At 43.2% G+C, this 18,140-nt stretch overlaps 1 protein-coding gene across 1 annotated transcript in view; it reads left to right on the top strand.

Annotated features, from left to right (window-relative positions):
• The first annotated feature begins 7,018 nt into the window (after window positions 1–7,018).
• The window catches only part of LOC135107627 (protein bark beetle-like), a 77,864-nt gene continuing 66,742 nt past the window's right edge, over window positions 7,019–18,140 (top strand). Inside the window, 1 exon segment of the mRNA XM_064017686.1 lies at window positions 7,019–7,388. Coding sequence (XP_063873756.1) covers window positions 7,143–7,388 — 246 coding nt within the window. The 5' untranslated portion in view covers window positions 7,019–7,142.

The raw sequence follows: 18,140 nt of genomic DNA on the forward strand, positions 1-18,140 counted from the left end.
AAAAAAAAAATCATGGACTGTAAAGTGCATTTCATTGCATTACATCAAGGTGAGGTAGGGTAAACATGTACGCCATGTGGCTCTGACAGTACAGTACATGTGGCTTCCAAGTACAGAGTAACATGTATACATGTATACATCCATGTCGCTGCTGGGCTTCAGAACAATGCTGCCCTGTTTAAAGAAGACTTGATATTGCATTTTTCCTTGAACGGACTGTACATATTATGTATGTACAACATGAGTGAGGAACAAGTTCATATATAAATCACGCAATACACGATGCATACATACTTCCATACTTTTATTTACACACAATTATCAGTTTTATATACACAGTGCATGATATACATATGGCATAATATATACATGTAAATCACAGCTCTGAATAAATTGGGCCTAGTCAGGAAAATCATAAATCCGGGTGTGCATCATCTAAAAGGGTGGTTTGCGTTAGCGAGAGGCCGCGGCCCCGCTAGTTAGCCACCAAAGACCGCTTCTCTTCCCGATAACGCACACAGTGAAGCAGGATGTGTTCGACAGAGAGGGTAAGATTGCAAGTGGCACATTATGGGGGAAGGTGTTGGCGATGTATGGAAGTATATAGGTAGGGAGGGTGCAGCCCATCCTGCGGCGCGCGAGGACCATCTCCTCTCGACTTGTGGAAGGAGGCCTACTCGCCCAGGATGTGTTTGATTGTGTGTAGGTGTAGGTTACCCTAGTGACTTTGCACAGGAGTTTACTGATAATTTTACAAATGAGAGACATGACTGGAGATCCAGACGAAGTTCCACGCTCCCTCGAGCAATGTAGACGACCTAGCCACCATGTCAGTCTGTATACAGGAATATCAAGGCACCTAAATCAGTAAGAAGGATTTACGACATGAATTCAACTTATTAATGATGTTGTCCTGGATTTCATTTGTATCCATGTGGCCGAACTATATTATCTGAAGGACTGACATAGAATCAGAAAAGAGATTACTACCGACTATTGACATAAATTTATTGCCAAGTCTATGGCCTTATCTACAGCAAAAGCAGTCGAAATCTGAGGGCACACTCACACGACCACACATCTGTACCCACACATTCACTCGTCTTGAAGCCGTTTGTGTAGAGATGGAGGGATGGAGGGAGGCGAGCGATGAGGACCCTGAAATGTTGTTGCAGCTCCACCTCATTAGTGACAGCCTTCTATTCTACCCCGGGAGCCAGCTGATGATAAAGGGTGGAGGGATACCCCCAGTTTTGGTATACAAAAGAGAGCCTTCCTGGCTGTTTTAATTTCATGTGCTAGTAGAAGGGCGTCACGACGTATGTGCAGTAATGGAATGTTGGCCTCTACCTCCATCCTCACTACACGAGTGCAGAGCGCCAAGATACATTCACAGACATTCATTCTGAAACACATCCAGTCTCCTCAGTGTCAGCTCCGACGCAGATCCACACACCGGTGAGCCATTGTCTAGTGCTAGGCATCACCCCAGGGAACCCAAGGCAGTGAAGATGGAAGAAAGAAGTTCACGGAAGCAGCAGAAATCACAAGTGACTGTTCACAAGAGACTAAATTGGTTGGGGAGAATTTTTTTTTTTTTTTTTTTGTATCACATGAACAGCAAATGCGTTAGTTAATTTATATAAAAAGTTGGCAGGGTAGTGAAGTAGGAGCAGAGATGGTCTTTCTTTGTGAGTGTTTGCAGCGCAGGGAAATAAGAATGTGTAATTTAACTTTATAAGAGAGCAGGCAAAAACCCTCTCAAGAAAATTAAGGGAAGGAAAGCTGACAGCCCAGATAGAGAAGATACAGGAGACATCATTAATGCAGCCTCTTTTTATCACTCTAGATGCAAAAACACAAATATTTCCTTATTATTGCGACAAGGACAGGACAGCCACAAGTAAAATTGCTTCCTTGCAGAATACCTTTCAGTACAATTATATAAAGAAAGAAGAGCTATTTCCTAAATAAGAATCATCTAAAGAAGTCATAATATTTATATAAATCGATACTTCACATTCAAGAATATTTACAATTCATACATGTAATACATCAAATTCATTTTTAGAAAATTAATAGAAACTAGCAGCAAACTAAGATATCTAGAATTACACTACAGGAATAAGATTTAAAGATTATACAGCTTAGAATTTTTTTAAACTCTATTAAAATACTCACCCAAGAAAGTAGTGGGATATTGGATTACGCATTGATTTTCTCAGTGAAAACTCTTGACAACCCAGTATATACTGCTTTTTACACCAACAGTTTGGCCAAGGCAGCCACAAACTGTTTTTGGTTGTACCAGTCGATGCCATGGATAGTGACAGCTTGGTGAGCAAGGCTTAGGAACTCGGGGGTAACAGTGCCTCTGAAATCAAGGCGCCAGGCAGCCACGTCTTCATGATGCACTTCCCAGTTGGTAAAATGAGTTGTACTGTAATATTTGTCCTTGATACTCTCAGAGTCTGGTCTGGCAGCCACACCTCGTGCCTCATTGATCTCGTCCACCACTTGACCAGTCCAAAATACATCTTCATATTCAAAATAGACCATTTGCAAAGCAGCTTCCAGAAGATGTGCAACCAAATCTGAAGGGGAAAGCAAAGGAGTATCATCAGTGCTTTCCTGTTTAACTGTGTATTAGAAAAAAATAATAATAATTCAAATATATAGCGTATATTGGAATGCAATTCAGAATACAAAGATTTTAGAACATGGCAGGCTCTTGGTGAACTTTTGTCTTTGGTTTGGCATGCATGTGGAGTGGCCTTCTTACACCGGAAAATAATTTGTGCCTTACGGACCTGATGGTGAATACACAGAATCAAGTAGAATCATGCCAGACCTTCATTTGCTCTCACCAAGCTTTATCTAGATTCCTTTTTGGAATTTACTGGCTAACAAATATACTCATATCCCGTACTTACGTACTTCTTTCATAATAGATATTTCAATAGAACTGTGCGTGTATCACGTATCTCATGCATAATTGATATTACAATGGCAAGGTGAATTTCGGATGATACTTGAAATGTTCCTGTGCGGAGTGCCAACCTTGTCCTCAATGACAGTAACATTTTATTGTACACATTTAGCTCACTGAGTGACATCAGTGTTTATGAACATGGTGGAGTAACCTTGGCTAGCTTTCCACTAACGTGTGTTTGGGAATTGCACTAAGCTTGTCCTATGAGTTTCCCTCTCATTCCCCCGCCAGCCCTCCACTCTCTCCACGTCAGAAGTCTATGGTCCCGACACCCCACATTTCGCTCGTCGTCGCCAATCTCCGAAAGACTTTTTCGACTTAAAGTCATCAAGGTAAGCAAGTGTGATGTTTACTCCCATTACGTCTTTAACTTTTAGATAAATCTTATGGAAAAAAAAAGGTAAATAATGGCCGGCACAGGGTATATTCTAAGACTGAAATCTGTTACCACTCACTGGATTTTGTAAGATGAAAACCACAATAATACTACATATTTTGAGTAAGATGTATCGTATCCACAGCTCCGCGTTACACCACTCATATGCTGCTGGACTGTCAAGCATGTCAAGCTGTGTTATAATGAAGAGTGATGGTGTACCAGTGAAGCAATGCTGCGCTGCACTTGTAGCTTGTGATGATCAGTAAAACAGTTATTCAATTCTGAGACATTAAATAGAATGAAAAAAATATATCGCCATTTATTACAACACACACACACAAACACACACACACACACACACACACACACACACACACACACACACACACACACACACACACACACACACACACACACACACACACACACACACACACAGACTTTACATCAAAAATTGCCCTAACCTGTTGTCAAGACATAGGCCGGGCCCATGGCGAAGGGCGGGAACCTGGTAAGAGGAACATGACGGCGGGTCACCACCACCGAGGCAGAGCTCCTCAGTGATTCTCCCAGGGACTCACCAATTCCCCGAAAAGGCACGCAATTAGTGCAGATCTGATTGATAAACATCAACAATTACTTCAAGCAAATTAATCTTATGACATCGCAGCGGCATTAGTGACGTTTAAAAGAGCAGGTCGTCTCACTGTTATCGTGTTCCAAGGAATGACATGACTCAAGAAGGTTTAGTAGGTGCTTATTCAAAAACACTTCTGCGCCGCATCTCCACTACATTCAATAAGTTCTCGTTGAAGTGACAAGGGTTGTCAGGATTTTTTTATGGTTCTAGTGATAGATTAGTAATATCTCTACATTATTAACAGGATAGACACTCTTGAGAGTCTCGTCAGTTATCTCTGTGGCCTTTGAAAATAATTGTGGTTAGAGAGAAAAGTGTTTCTGAATACATGCCTATAATCTGCTGCCACTCACCTTCCCAAGCACGGTATAGTTCCTCGGGACATCCAGCACACTTAGAAGTCTGGGCATATTCACGTACACGTCATCATCAACCTTCGCGACGTAGGTGGAATTTGGGCAAAAAGAGGCGACCCAGTGGAGAAGATAGGCGGTTTTGATGGTGAGCAGCCGGTACGCCTCCTCGCTGGACGCTACGATCATGTCGCCCCACACGCTGCTCTCCTTCTCCACTTGCCTCCTCATCTCCGCATCGCCCGGTTTCGATAAGAAAAATCCGTATGCAGTTCTTAAGTCACTGAATGTTTTCTTAAAGACCTCTCGAATTTTATCTCGAGCAAAGCGATTACGTAGTCTGGAATTGACCAGAATGAGGACAGCAGTGTCATCCTTACAAAGACCTGCGTTCTCTATGATGAACTCGGGTTGGTACCTTTCAGACATCAAGGTGTGCCTAGCGAAGAATTCGTATTTTTTGTAATAATCTTGATACCAATCATAATCATCCACAGTATCGTCGACCTGTTCATAACTTTCATATTCAGTACGTGAGAGACCAGGGCCGGTGTCGTAGACTTTTTCCTCATAATCCAGCGTGTTTGCAGCGTGTTGCTGGAGAGCTGGACGAGCTTCAAGCGACTCCCAGTCTTGCTTTCCCGCGTCACATTCTGCGTACACGACAAGCAAGCGTAAGGACATGTTTTGCAGTTTTCAGAAGTCAAAGCATCGTTACCTTATCCTGTGAAATTTGATTTTAACATATACAAACATTATTCATGTTATTAGGTGTGTTGTGAGTGACTGTGCGTGTTTTACCTCGACAAGGAAGAAATAAAATGCCGCAGATGACGACCGAAGAAAGATGCCAAAGCAGTCCTCCTTTGTCCATCCCTAAGTAGCAGCATGGGCTGGTCTCGCTGTCTACCCAAGGCCACGATAATACTCCAGCTTTTGTAGTTAAGAAAGTCAGATACTACGATTCAGTGTGCTGTGTCGGCTGCCACAGTGCTGGGTGCCACAGACCTGATCGAGGGACGCGAGGCATTACCTGGCAGAGGAGCTAGGCCGCGTATCACTGGCAACCTAAGCGTGGCGTCACGTGTCATCTCAACGCACCGGCCGCGATGGTTTTCCTCGTGCATCATAATTTTTGGAATGTTTTCCTCCTTCGCTCGTGGCACTTCCTCCATCCCAGCATGGCTTAAACACAATTAGACTTTCTTAAGTTAACTTTACATCATTCTGATAATTACTTTCCTTTACAGATATTTGCAATTTGTTTAATTTCATACTACAAGCAAATATGACTTTTATGATACGAAGTAATTTTTCATCTATTCATTTATCTTTTTTTCATATGCAACTACTTGCAGAGCACTGTTCTCGCAGTCAATCAGTTGCCTCTCCTGACACAGTATTACAGCAACTGTCACGCCTGCGACTCATACGCTAGTGAACACGTGCTGAGGTGGGAGGAGGCATCGTAATACTCCACCTGTGGGTCGTGATCAAGGAGGATTATGAAGCCTCCGTGGTCGTGATCCGCTATCCCATGTATATGAACTGTTTTGATTGGACACGTGTGCTCTCTCTCTCTCTCTCTCTCTCTCTCTCTCTCTCTCTCTCTCTCTCTCTCTCTCTCTCTCTCTCTCTCTCTCTCTCTCTCTATCTATCTATCTATCTATCTATCTATTTACACACACATATATATATATATATATATATATATATATAACATAGGTTGTTCTCCATCACAGTTTGTTAATCCATTACGCTATTCCTGCTGGCTACTGAATTATTGTTAAACGCACTGTTATATTACCTGGTATCAATTAGTGTCGTGTCCTGTGGTTGTCCTGCAGATCGTGACTGTCTCGTCAAGAAGTACGCAGGGCTACAGCACGTCCTCCGCCCACTGCGTGTTGTGACACAACACAAGAGGGCATTGCACATCCCTGTGGTTCTCTGCCTGTTACTGAACGAAATGCTCCTCTATTTCTTTATTGTATATGTATTTATGAAACCATTTCATGAGCTAAGGTTAGCACTGAAAAATTCACCACCTAATCATGCGAATTATGATATTCAGTTAGTATTTAAAGGGACGTGTTATGAAGTACAGCAGTTCCGGGGAATTTTAAATCCTCGTGAGGCAAACGTCACTGCTACCAAAGCAGTGATCCCGCCCGACTAGTTATTTCCTCTGCCAACAGGTGGCGTAATATTTACCTTCTTCCCTAAACTGGTAATCTACAGCGTAGGTTAGAAAGCCCGCACTGCACGGTTGGAAAGTATGCTCGTGCAGAAAGTGTACACTGCTACGCATTGCAGTGTAAGATAGATGCTGACTCACGGTTAATATTATAAAGAATAAATACGAGCGTGCATGTTCTGTTTGAGATGGGCGGAGCTACCTGGATGACGTCACGTCACGTGACCACTTCATACCTCTGCTGGACACTAATATCATCGGTGTTTATATTTATTCTAAGCTGTGTCTCAGTATACATCCTGGCCAAATAACAGCTGTCAAATGCATTCTCCTACCGTAGGAAAATAAGCCATGCAGCTGAATAACAGAGGGTTCCTGTAATCATGGATTATAGCCTCGATTCTTTTGAATGTCAACGTTTACGAGTCCGAGGCCAGGGAGTGGGGCGGAGCGCCAGAGGCGCGTCAGCTAGTAGTACTGTTTGAGCCACGACGATGGGAGGCTGCTGACACTGGCCGCTCCTCGTGCACTTTAGGTGTGCTCCTTGTTGTGGCAGTGGTGGTGGTTGTGGTGGTGACAGCATGGCGATGACACGCATAGTGGTGTTGTGGTGGACACTGGTGGTTGTGACAGCGCGGCCCGTCGTGGCATGTAGTCTTGGAGGAAGCATCGTCAACAGGGTGGAGTGTGACCTGACAGGCTCCCCCTACACAGTGACCCAGGACGTGGTGGTGCAGAAGGGCGCAACTCTCGTCCTCAAGCCTGGAGTTACCCTGCAGTTTGATCCTGGTGTGGGAATCACCGTGAAGGGCGTCCTGGAAGCCGAGGTAAGGTTCCAGGCGGGCTGTGGTTTTGCTTATCACCACCTGGAATGTGGGGATTTAAACCTGCCGCGGCGGGGCGGGAGGGCGCACCTGCATCTCCGCCTGCCACAACCCCGCCCCATCTCATTCTTGGCCATCTTGTTACTTTATCCACACTATACATGAGTCACGCAAGATGATGTAGGTGGAGGGGCGGCAGAACGGTGGGGGGAACTGGGAATCTTTTGAGAGCTCATAGATATGGCCAAGTTGATCGCTGCTTGTCTTTCCAACGAGCTGTTTATGTAGTGACGCCGCCACCCCTCTCATGCACCATAGATTTACTGTTTAGTTACTATTATGGAGCTACCTTGCTGTGCCCTGTTTTGCCCCTCACACTACAAAGTGGAGGGTACAAGCAGCAGAGGCGTGGGTGATGGTGTGCGGCGGCCATCACCATCTCACCTGTCGTAACCCAACCGCCAGGTAACGGATATGGCGAGGCGAATCAACACATTGTTACTCCAGAACAAGGGAGGTGTGTGTGTGTGTGTGTGTGTGTGTGTGTGTGTGTGTGTGTGTGTGTGTGTGTGTGTGTGTGTGTGTGTGTGCATTCACATAATACTTTTTAGTTGGGAGTTCCAGACAGTTTCAAGACAGGTCAAGTCTTCATGCTGTATTGCGTCTCTCTCTCTCTCTCTCTCTCTCTCTCTCTGTTACAGTTTGTTGAGCGTCGCTAAAAATATTGAATGGAAAGGAACTAGTAGTATAAGTGAAAGAGCTAGTGAAAATTTAAAAGCATATTTTAATTGCACCACTTTTTTTTAGTCAATGTGTTGTCATTGTATTTTATTATTTTATTATATATTTATTTATCTACTTATTACGGAAGTAAAATCTCATTTTCGATTATTTTTATGCGAAGATGAAAGTGACTCGCCTTTAATGTGCATTTTATTTAGGCTGACAACTCAGTCCCTTTCTTTCCAAGCTATTTTATCTTACACTGATGAATTTTACGGTATTCTTAAATCTCTGCCTTAAAAGACGAGGCTTGGAAAGGGAAGACCTGCTTTGTTTCCAGTGCAAAGACAAGGTGGTAGCTCGTTGTCTCGCCTCGCCTCGCCTCGCCGGGCTGGAGGTGTCTGGGAGGCGTCATCGCAGCTCATCATTGTTTTGGAAATACTGGAGTTCCTCTTTTCCTCATTGCATAACAGAGAATTAGTAAGTGGCTCACCTGACATCGCTTTTTCGATAAATACTTACCGTGATGTGAGGGTTACACTGTACACGTTACATTTATTTATTTTTTTTAATCTTCCGAGTTATATTTGGATTCAGTAAAACTTCACTATTTAATATCAAAGCAAATTAATCCAAGATAAAGAAACAGTTCGCCATCGGTATTTGACTGCTTTTCATCTGTATGTAGCCATCACACTCACGGTACGACAGGTACTTACGTGAGTAGCAGTCCACTTAGCGTCACTCGCCTGAGCGTGTCATGGACTGCGAGAAATAGCGGTGCGTGCAAGGTGTCAACGTCACGTAGTATATTAGCAGTGATTCTTATTATCATTTCAGTCTTTTTTCCGTGGTGCTCGGAAGGCAACAGTAGGGCAGCAAGGAGTGTATGGCAGCCAGGCACTCTAGACGAACTGTTTTTTTTTTCGGTGCACTGCGCGCTGCTCGAATGGAAATGGATGTAACTGGGTTGTGGGGGACGTCAGGAAAGGTGTTACTGCCAAAGAGAGAGAGAGAGAGAGAGAGAGAGAGAGCGTGTGTATGTGTGTGTGTGTGTGGAGGATGGGGTTGGTTCTACTTGGCGGTGAAAGTGTTAAGTCGAAGCTGTAGTGGGTGGCCGGGTCACGTCGTAGTAACTGTGGACCGCCGTTTCCTCGCATAAATTCCTGCTCCTTAACCTCCAACTCCTTTCCCCCCACCCGCCTCTCTCTCTCTGTGTGTGTGTGTGTGTGTGTGTGTGTGTGTGTTTATATTTCTTTTTTGTTCTTTTTTCGATGACGCCTCTGAATCTGAGACTTACTCACACGGTATTCATGTGTTGTAGCGAAGCGTAAGACAGTATACACACAAGGACGCGCGCACACACACACACACACACACACACACACACACACACACACACACACACACACACACACACACACACACACAGTATAGGTATGACATGTATGTATGTATGTATGTAAAACTATTACGTCAGTGTATTATTGATTTCCCGACTTATCTTTCTTGTCTTGCACATCACCACCTGTTGTTGAGAGAGAGAGAGAGAGAGAGAGAGAGAGAGAGAGAGAGAGAGAGAGAGAGAGAGAGAGAGAGAGAGAGAGAGAGAGGTGGATGGAGCGGAAACATGCGGGTGAGGAGAAGGATGAGGCAGGTGGAGAGAGAAGGGAAGGAAGGGGGGGGTGGGTGAGTGATAATATAGGGTGGATGGAGGGACAGGAGGGAGAGTAAGATGGATGGAGAGAAGCGAAGGAGGGAGAGTGAGAAGGTAAGGTAGAGAGAGAGAGAGAGAGAGAAAAAGAAGGTAAGGTGAGACGAGAGAAGACAAGGAAGGAGAGTGGAAAGAGAAAGGGATGGAGGGAGAGTTGGAGATAAGATAGACGGGAAGACAGAAGGAATAGAGTAAGAGATTGAGGTAGAGAGGGAGAGTAGGAGAGGAAGGCAGATGAAGGAGGAAGGAAGAAAAGGAAGGATCATCAGAGGAAGTGAATGACGGGAGATATCTAGGGCTTGTGGATGGTTAAGCACGTGCGCAGAGTAACCAAGGTCATCTTTGTTGCATTGCTCCTGGTTCGTCACCTCCTCCCCCTTCTCCTCCTCCTGCTCTTCCGTTCCTACTCAGTGGCAATCTCCTGTGGGACTTAATGCTGCGGCTCTTAGTGTTATAGTGCAGGTGGTGCAGGAAATCCCGCCAGCTTGACAAAAGACGCAATAGGAGCGTAAGACCCAAGGAGTGAGTGTTTGGTCTTTAGGATGTACGCTGACCCAACAGATCAACCCCTCTTCTGTATGACTTGTGATACCTATTGTTTAAAACTCTCTCTCTCTCTCTCTCTCTCTCTCTCTCTCTCTCTCTCTCTCTCTCTCTCTCTCTCTCTCTCTCTCTCTCTCTCTCTCTCTCTCTCAGAATAGCGAACCCATAAAACGTGTAGAGGAAGACGACTTGATCTATATATTCATGAGGGATTAAAGATAACTCATATACTCGGTACTATCTTATGTTTGTTCTGCAGTGTCTTCATTCTCCTTGATAGGCGAGGTTATACTAAGCATGCAGGAGTCTTGGTCAGTAGTCCAGCAACATGCCAGACACTCATACACTGACTGGCGCTTTTTTTCCAGTCAGAAAAAAAAAAAAAAAAATCTGAAATGTTGTCGTAGCCGTTCCCTTGAATTCCTAAATGCCTCTTAGAAAAACTAGGGACCCAAGAAGATCGCGACAATTTTTCTTTTAATGTAAGAGGGACACTGGCCTAGGACAACAAAGAAGAACCCAAAAAAGCCCCATCAAGATTCCAGTCCATAAAGAAGAAAGCTGAATGGAGTATGGGAGATTAGAGGATAAGTGGCAATGCTAAGAGTCTATCCATTGTCAGTTTGTAAGGAGATCGTCATTCGGTTGACCAAAGGACTTGCGAGGGAGTGAAAAATGCAAGTCTAACAGCAGAGGTGCGTGTAGCTGGTTACTCACTCCCAGTCATGACAGCACGTGTGATTTTTCGTATAAATGCACGACCACCTCCTCCCTCTTGCCCCTCCTGTCCCTGCCTTTTGCCTTTCCACGAGTCACTGCAGCTTGCCATTCTACAAGCTGCTCAAAGACAGAGGGATCAGGAGAAAGGAAAAAAATGCCGTATACTAATTTGCCTGTATATTGTCTGACATTTGGGTTTTATTCATCCTGACCTCTGAATGACTGGTTTAGGTTAGACTGGGATGATGAATGCATGGTGGTAGTTGTGGTGGTGGCGGTGGTGACTGTGGACTGCGTGTTCCATATTTTTCTTTGTTTCACTGGCGTTTCTTTGTTCTGCTGTGAGGCGCCTCAAAGTGGGCTACATTAAGTCTTTTTGCCGACGACCGCGGGACTTTTCCACTCTCTTACTCACTCATTCACTCACTGCACAGTTGGTCTCTTGGCGCCTCGCTTGGATGCAGTCTGGTAGATTCACGAGATAACTTTCTTTTATTATTTTTTAACGGTTCGAGAGAAAATTACATAAATTCATAAAAGGTTTGAGATGAGATCGTTGTTTGATGCTCTATGGAAGAAAAAGTATAGTAGAATAAATTAACACAAGCATTTCTTCCAGTACCATAGAGATACTGTTGGAGAGCTCACCAGGTAATGAAATGAAGAGGTGGTAGCGCTGATAACTAGCTCTTTTTTCCCCCCTTCACTGTGTGTGTAGCTGCGCAAGGCCTCAATAAGCACACTGATAAGAGTTAGATTAAATTTGTTCTTGATCCACACAGTGTTGAGTCATTGATCTGTGTTCCGGCTCAGTATTAGTGGAGCGAATTACAACACACACACACACACACACACACACACACACACACACACACACACACACACACACACACACACACACACACACACACACACCATGCATTGCTCAATGTTACGCTGGCAGATGTCATCGTTTTCTGCAAGTTACGTCACCTGCAGACGTTTTTTTTTTTTTTTTTTCAAGTAGCTGACAGTCGGAAGGCAAGACCCTGACAAGTGACTTGACGTGACAAGCAAGATGCAGTGAGAGATATAAACAATAAAGAAGAAAAAATATTGAGCGGAAATAAGTTACACTACAAATACGCCTTTCACTTGACTGTTTTACACGTGCACGGCTTGTCTTATATCTATGTATATCACTTTCCCTTCGCCGGGCAGAGAACACGCCTTTCTCGGCCAAGCAACTGAAGCGCATGAAAGTCAAGTTCCGCTGTTGCTCTCTCTGCTACACTTGAGAGCGAGTGTCACTCTCTGGACCATCCGTGTAGGGAGAAGCCTTCACCTCTCCCGATTCTTGTGTGTCAAAGCTCAGGGAAGGGAGGGAGATATTACACCGGGATCTTTCCTCAGATATTGCGATGTCTTATCTCGACTACTTTGAACAGGCTGTAATGAAAATTATTTAGGGTTTTGATTTTATTTTCGTGATTTTATTGATATATTAACTAGCATTCTTCATCGTCAGTGGGAAAAGCTGCCATGGGAATCAGACTAGTGGCCTTTGAAGCGCATGTTCTTTCCTTATGAGAGAATGAAGGGTTTCAAAATACGGTCCGCTTAGTGAAGACAGTTATGCGGGTAATAGCAGCTCAGCAAGAAATGAGTCAACCTCCACCCGGAACACGCTCGTTTAGCAACATTGTTAGGAATAGAAATTGACATGTGAAGCAAAGCAGAGGTTAAGAAAAAAGAGGCAGGAAATGCAGACACACACGCTCCACTTTTTTTTTTCAGCATCATTAAGGAATTAGAATAGAGATAAAAATTACACATAATATTAAATAATTAAATTTTTCTTCCGCAATAACGCGGTTATTGTATAATAATAAAAGATGAAGGAACGTAATGAATTAGAATAAGAACTTCTTTTACTACTACTACCACTACTACTACTACTACTACTACTACTACTACTACTACTACTACTACTACTACTACTACTACTACTGTACGCCTCATTAAACAACCCTGAACAAACAACACCTGGCCTCAGTCATTAGAAAGAGGGTGTATATACGTATAATTTGCTAAATTATGTAGTAAGTTAAAGCATCTTGTTAAGAGAGAGAGAGAGAGAGAGAGAGAGAGAGAGAGAGAGAGAGAGAGAGAGAGAGTAGAAGCTATAGTAAGTGTCGTTTATTCTGCAAACACACACACACACACACACACACACACATTCTGGCCGTTGTCCGTGTCTTGGATGGTACAGGTACTTAGCATTCCGAGTTGCGCCAATCTCCCGTCGATAGAATATTCATGTCTGAGCGAAGATCGGTTAACGTGCTGTTGTTGAGGCATCTGAGGTGTGTGTGTTTGTGTATGTGTGCTCGTGTGTTTGAAGAAGCTCCCGAACAGTCTCTCCCTGCCAGACATAAGAGCAGAGCAGTGATCCGTACAGTCAGTCAGTCTTCCATCCAGTCATCCTCCCTTCCAGCCTCTTATAACGGAAACTGATGATTAACTTTCGATGTCTATTGATCGCACGCCGGGACACAGATTCCACTGACCTCTCGGCGCAGTCTTGTGTCTCCGCATCTTGTGTTTCGTTCCTGTCTCGTCTTGCTGCATCACAAGTTGGTTTGCGGAGTATATCTATTCACACTTTGACAGTTATGGTGTCTCTTCAAGCTTTGTAAAGTGGTGTAGTGCAAGTTCGAGAGACACCACCGATAGCAGTGGGAGTGATGAAACTTTTAATGCCCGTTTTTTATTTTTGTTTATTCTATAGGATCACTGTAATGAAGAAACAGGTGCCGTAAGTACACAGTAGTCAAAGTAGAAAGACTATATCCCGCAAGGTAAGATATATAAGAATGGATGGATTGATTGATGGAAAGATTGATAGATTGATTATTCTTTTAACCACAACATACACATGGATATATTAAATTGCATTGATTTTCGGGTCTAACTTAGGTAAATTCCTAACCACAATATTCTTAATCTATAAAAGGAAAAAAAAAATTACAGTTACCATTGATACTCCTGCGGAAACACGTAATAATGTCCAGAAACAGCTGAGAAAACAGAGAACGGAACCAAAAACCTCCGTCCCGTTTTCTTCAGGTATTAGTACAGTGCATTACCAGAGAAGTCATAAAACAACAGAGTCCAGTTAGAAGATTGGGAGAAAGAGGAGAGATAACGATGATCTTGTACTGGGGAGTGGTCACTGAGGGCTGGCTAAGGAGGGCAAAGAAGGGGGCTTGATTATATGGGTGAGTCACGCATGCAAGGCCAAACAGACGGAGGGGAAGGAAGGAAAAAAGGTGACATCAATTATACCACTGGGGGATTATGGCGAGGAGGGGAAAGGGAAGCTGCCCAAGTGTAGGAACCTTAGTGGGGAAAAACTTAATCATTCTCAGCTTATGTATTGTCACGCCCTCGCCATCTTGTTATAATAAAATTCGTGGTTCGTTACTCTCATTGACACAGAGAGAGAGAGAGAGAGAGAGAGAGAGAGAGAGAGAGAGAGAGAGAGAGAGAGAGAGAGAGAGAGCATCTGAAGTAATTTCCTGAATTTTTCATCCTTATTTGACCGATAGATTGTGATAATTATAAACGAAACTTCCCTTATTTCTTATGTTCTTATGTTCTTATGAAACTATGAAATCGAAATGGTATTCCTAATGTATGTATAGTGAATACTCTGTAGATGATGATAAGGAAGGCGGAAATAATTATCATCTTTAAGTGTTTTTGTGTCTTGTTAATTTACACGCATTGTTATAAAGTAAACGTAATATTTCACGACGAAGACAATTGAATGCGGAAAATTCAGTGTCATCTCGTCAAATTGTGTTTTTATATCGTCATTTGGCAGTTAGTAAAGAAATATAATGATACGAGGGAGAGAGAGAGAGAGAGAGAGAGAGAGAGAGAGGTATTTCCTATAATTTATGATCAGGAAAGGTCACGCGAGGGGAATCGAATCCTCTTCGCCGGTCGCTCGCTCTTGTTTTCTCGGCGCGGTGGGATCGATAATGACCGTCTTGCTACGATACACCTGCTGTGCTGCCTGTGGTGTGCTCCTGGCCTCGCATCCCTAAACACATTGTACTCTAAAACAGTGATAGTCAACCTGGGGTGCAAGATTGTTTTTCATAGAGTGCTTGCAAATGATGAGGTGTATGGAAGTGTATGAGAGTGCACAGTAGGAAAATTGTTTTGTGAAGGAAATTGTGTGCCATGTAAGAAATTAATTTAAAATGAGATTAAAGTAAAACATATTTGTATTATATTAGTTAATTACGCCTCACAAATTTAAGAGAGAGAGAGAGAGAGAGAGAGAGGAGAGAGAGAGAGAGAGAGAGAGAGAGAGAGAGAGAGAGAGAGAGAGAGAGATCAGGTAATCAGGATGGATTCTTCAAAAGGTAGCATTTGTATTAAGTCTAAACAGAACTTCTTCATAACAGGTTTGCGTGGCCGCTCCCACGGTATTGGGAAAGGATATTTTTAGTGTGTGTGTGTGTGTGTGTGTGTGTGTGTGTGTGTGTGTGTGTGTGTGTGTGTGTGTGTGTGTGTGTGTGTGTGTGTGTGTGTGTGTTTAATGTTTCAAACCGTCACCTTATTTAAGGAAGCAAAGATATTCAATTTGATGCGCTGACATTTCGTTTTTTACATTAATGTTATTATTATCTGAAGGTTGAGTGGACGCTGCTGAAGGGTACACAGGCTCTCTCTCTCTCTCTCTCTCTCTCTCTCTCTCTCTCTCTCTCTCTCTCTCTCTCTCTCTCTCTCTCTCTCTCTCTCTCTCTCTCTCTCTCTCCAAGTTACTGAAAATGGAAAGCAGAAAAGGAAAGGTCACACACACACACACACACACACACACACACACACACACACACACACACACACACACACACACACACACACACACACATCAGTCATCATTACAATCATGCGTTGTCATCACCATCCTGTTTTTGTTTGTTATTTAGTACATTTCTCGCACTTCCTTAGCTTTCCCCTACATCCTGTCTCCCTTATAACGCACACACACACACACACACACACACACACACACACACACACACACACACACACACACACACACACACACACACACACACACACACACACACACACACACACACACACACACGGGCAGTACTCTTCATTTCCTGTCTCAAGGTTCAGGGTCCTTAATTTGAAACGCTTAGCTCTCTCACAAGTACTATTTCTTTAGATCATATACATTTATTTATTTATTTTTTTTTTTATCAGGTTCGCATGGATAGTTGTCCTAGTGAAGGTGCAGAATCACCGCTTCACTATCGCTAGAATTACAAATACATTCTTGAAAAATTCTGATAACTTCCGCTGAGACCTGTTGGAAGCGGTGAAGTAAGACGCCGAAGTGTTTTGGTGGTGTGGTGGCAGAGTTGCATTACAGTGTCATTATTCTTCCCGCCAAGACTGGTTTGATAACACTCCCGTCGCCGTCAGTGTTATGTTCGTATTACGTATCTCGCATAAGTAATATATTAAACTGTAGTATATGCACGTTATTTATTTATTTATTTATTCGTTTATTTATTTGTGTTTATTTATTTGTTTATTTTTTACTGGTGAAAACCGATATTCAGTTTCAAATGTATGAGTAAGTCGTTTTTTTTTCTAATTTTTTATCAACTTTCCTTTTAATTCGCAACGATTTCCTCTCACCAATCACAAACCAATCTTTTTTTTTTATCACAGATCCACTTCGTACGTCATATCAGTGCCATTCAACCCAAGAATCCATGCTTTTCAATACCAAAATGTATCTTTTTCAACCCACAAGCCGATCGCTTTTATCTTTTTCAACCTCAAATTTACTTTTCTCATACGTATCTAAGCTTTTCAGTCTCCCCCAAAAAACGTATCAAGAGTGTTGGAACTATACCTTTATGAACCCAAAACTACCTTCTTAAAACCTGTATATAACCTTTTCAACACCCAGCCCAGCACCCCCTGCTCCTCTACCCTTCCCTCGTCACGTCTCCACTTTGTCCACTCCTGAGGCTTTCACGTCTCTCCCACTCCCACTCCTTCCCACCCTTCACGCTCTAGTACTCACCCTCTCCCTCTCTCTTTACTCCTCTTTGTCCTCCCTCACCCTTCCTTACTGTTCTGTTTCTTTCCCTCGTCATCAAGTCTTTAGGTTTTTTGCCTCTTCCTTCTCTCTCTCTCGCTTTCTTTCTCTGTCCCTCCTCGCTCTTACTGTTTCTAGTCGTGTTTCAAGTTTCCTCTTTCGTTTTATGTCTTTTCTTTCTTGCTTTGTACTTTTTTTTTTACTCTTCGTTCTCTTTCTTTCTCCTGTTTTTACCTTGTGTCTTGTTTTCATTTACTTTCCTCCTTCGCTATGCTTTCTTTTTCATCTCGCTTTGTTTTACTTCGTTGCTCTTTTTCTTCCCTCTCCCCTTTCTCGTTTTCGTTCTTAGTTTCCTCCTTCACTATGCACTTTTTTTTTCTATTTTGCTTTGTATTACTTCATTGTTCGCTTCCTTCTTCTCGTCCCTCTTTCGTAGTTTTCTCCTTCACTATGCCCCATTTTCCAACCTGCCGTGTATTACGTTATTGCTCTCTTCCTTCTCCTCCTCCTCTCCTCCTCCCTCTTCACTTACATTCTCTCTTCCTTTCGTTTTCTTTATTCTGTTGACTCGTCCCCAAAGTTACACTCGTTTTCTTCCTCTTTGTATGCACGTTTTCTTCACACAGGTACGATTCACGCCTCCCTTCACCTTTCCCACCTTTCCTGGCCCTTTTCCTGCTTTCCTAGTGCCCTGTTGCTCCCCTACTTTCTCGTTCCTTCCTCTCTCCTTCCCATTCTCCTTCCCGTACTCCCTCACTATGTACGTTTTCTTTTAAATCTTTCGTCCCACATGTATTGCTCTTGTATGTTGGGAATATGTTAGTTAGTGGCTTTGCAGGTGCTTTCCTAGAACGTATGTGTAAGAAAAATAGGTATCTTTTGGTGAATGTGCAGAGAGAGAGAGAGAGAGAGAGAGAGAGAGAGAGAGAGAGAG

This window comes from Scylla paramamosain, chromosome 15, assembly GCF_035594125.1.
Source record: "Scylla paramamosain isolate STU-SP2022 chromosome 15, ASM3559412v1, whole genome shotgun sequence".
Lineage (NCBI taxonomy): Eukaryota > Metazoa > Arthropoda > Malacostraca > Decapoda > Portunidae > Scylla > Scylla paramamosain.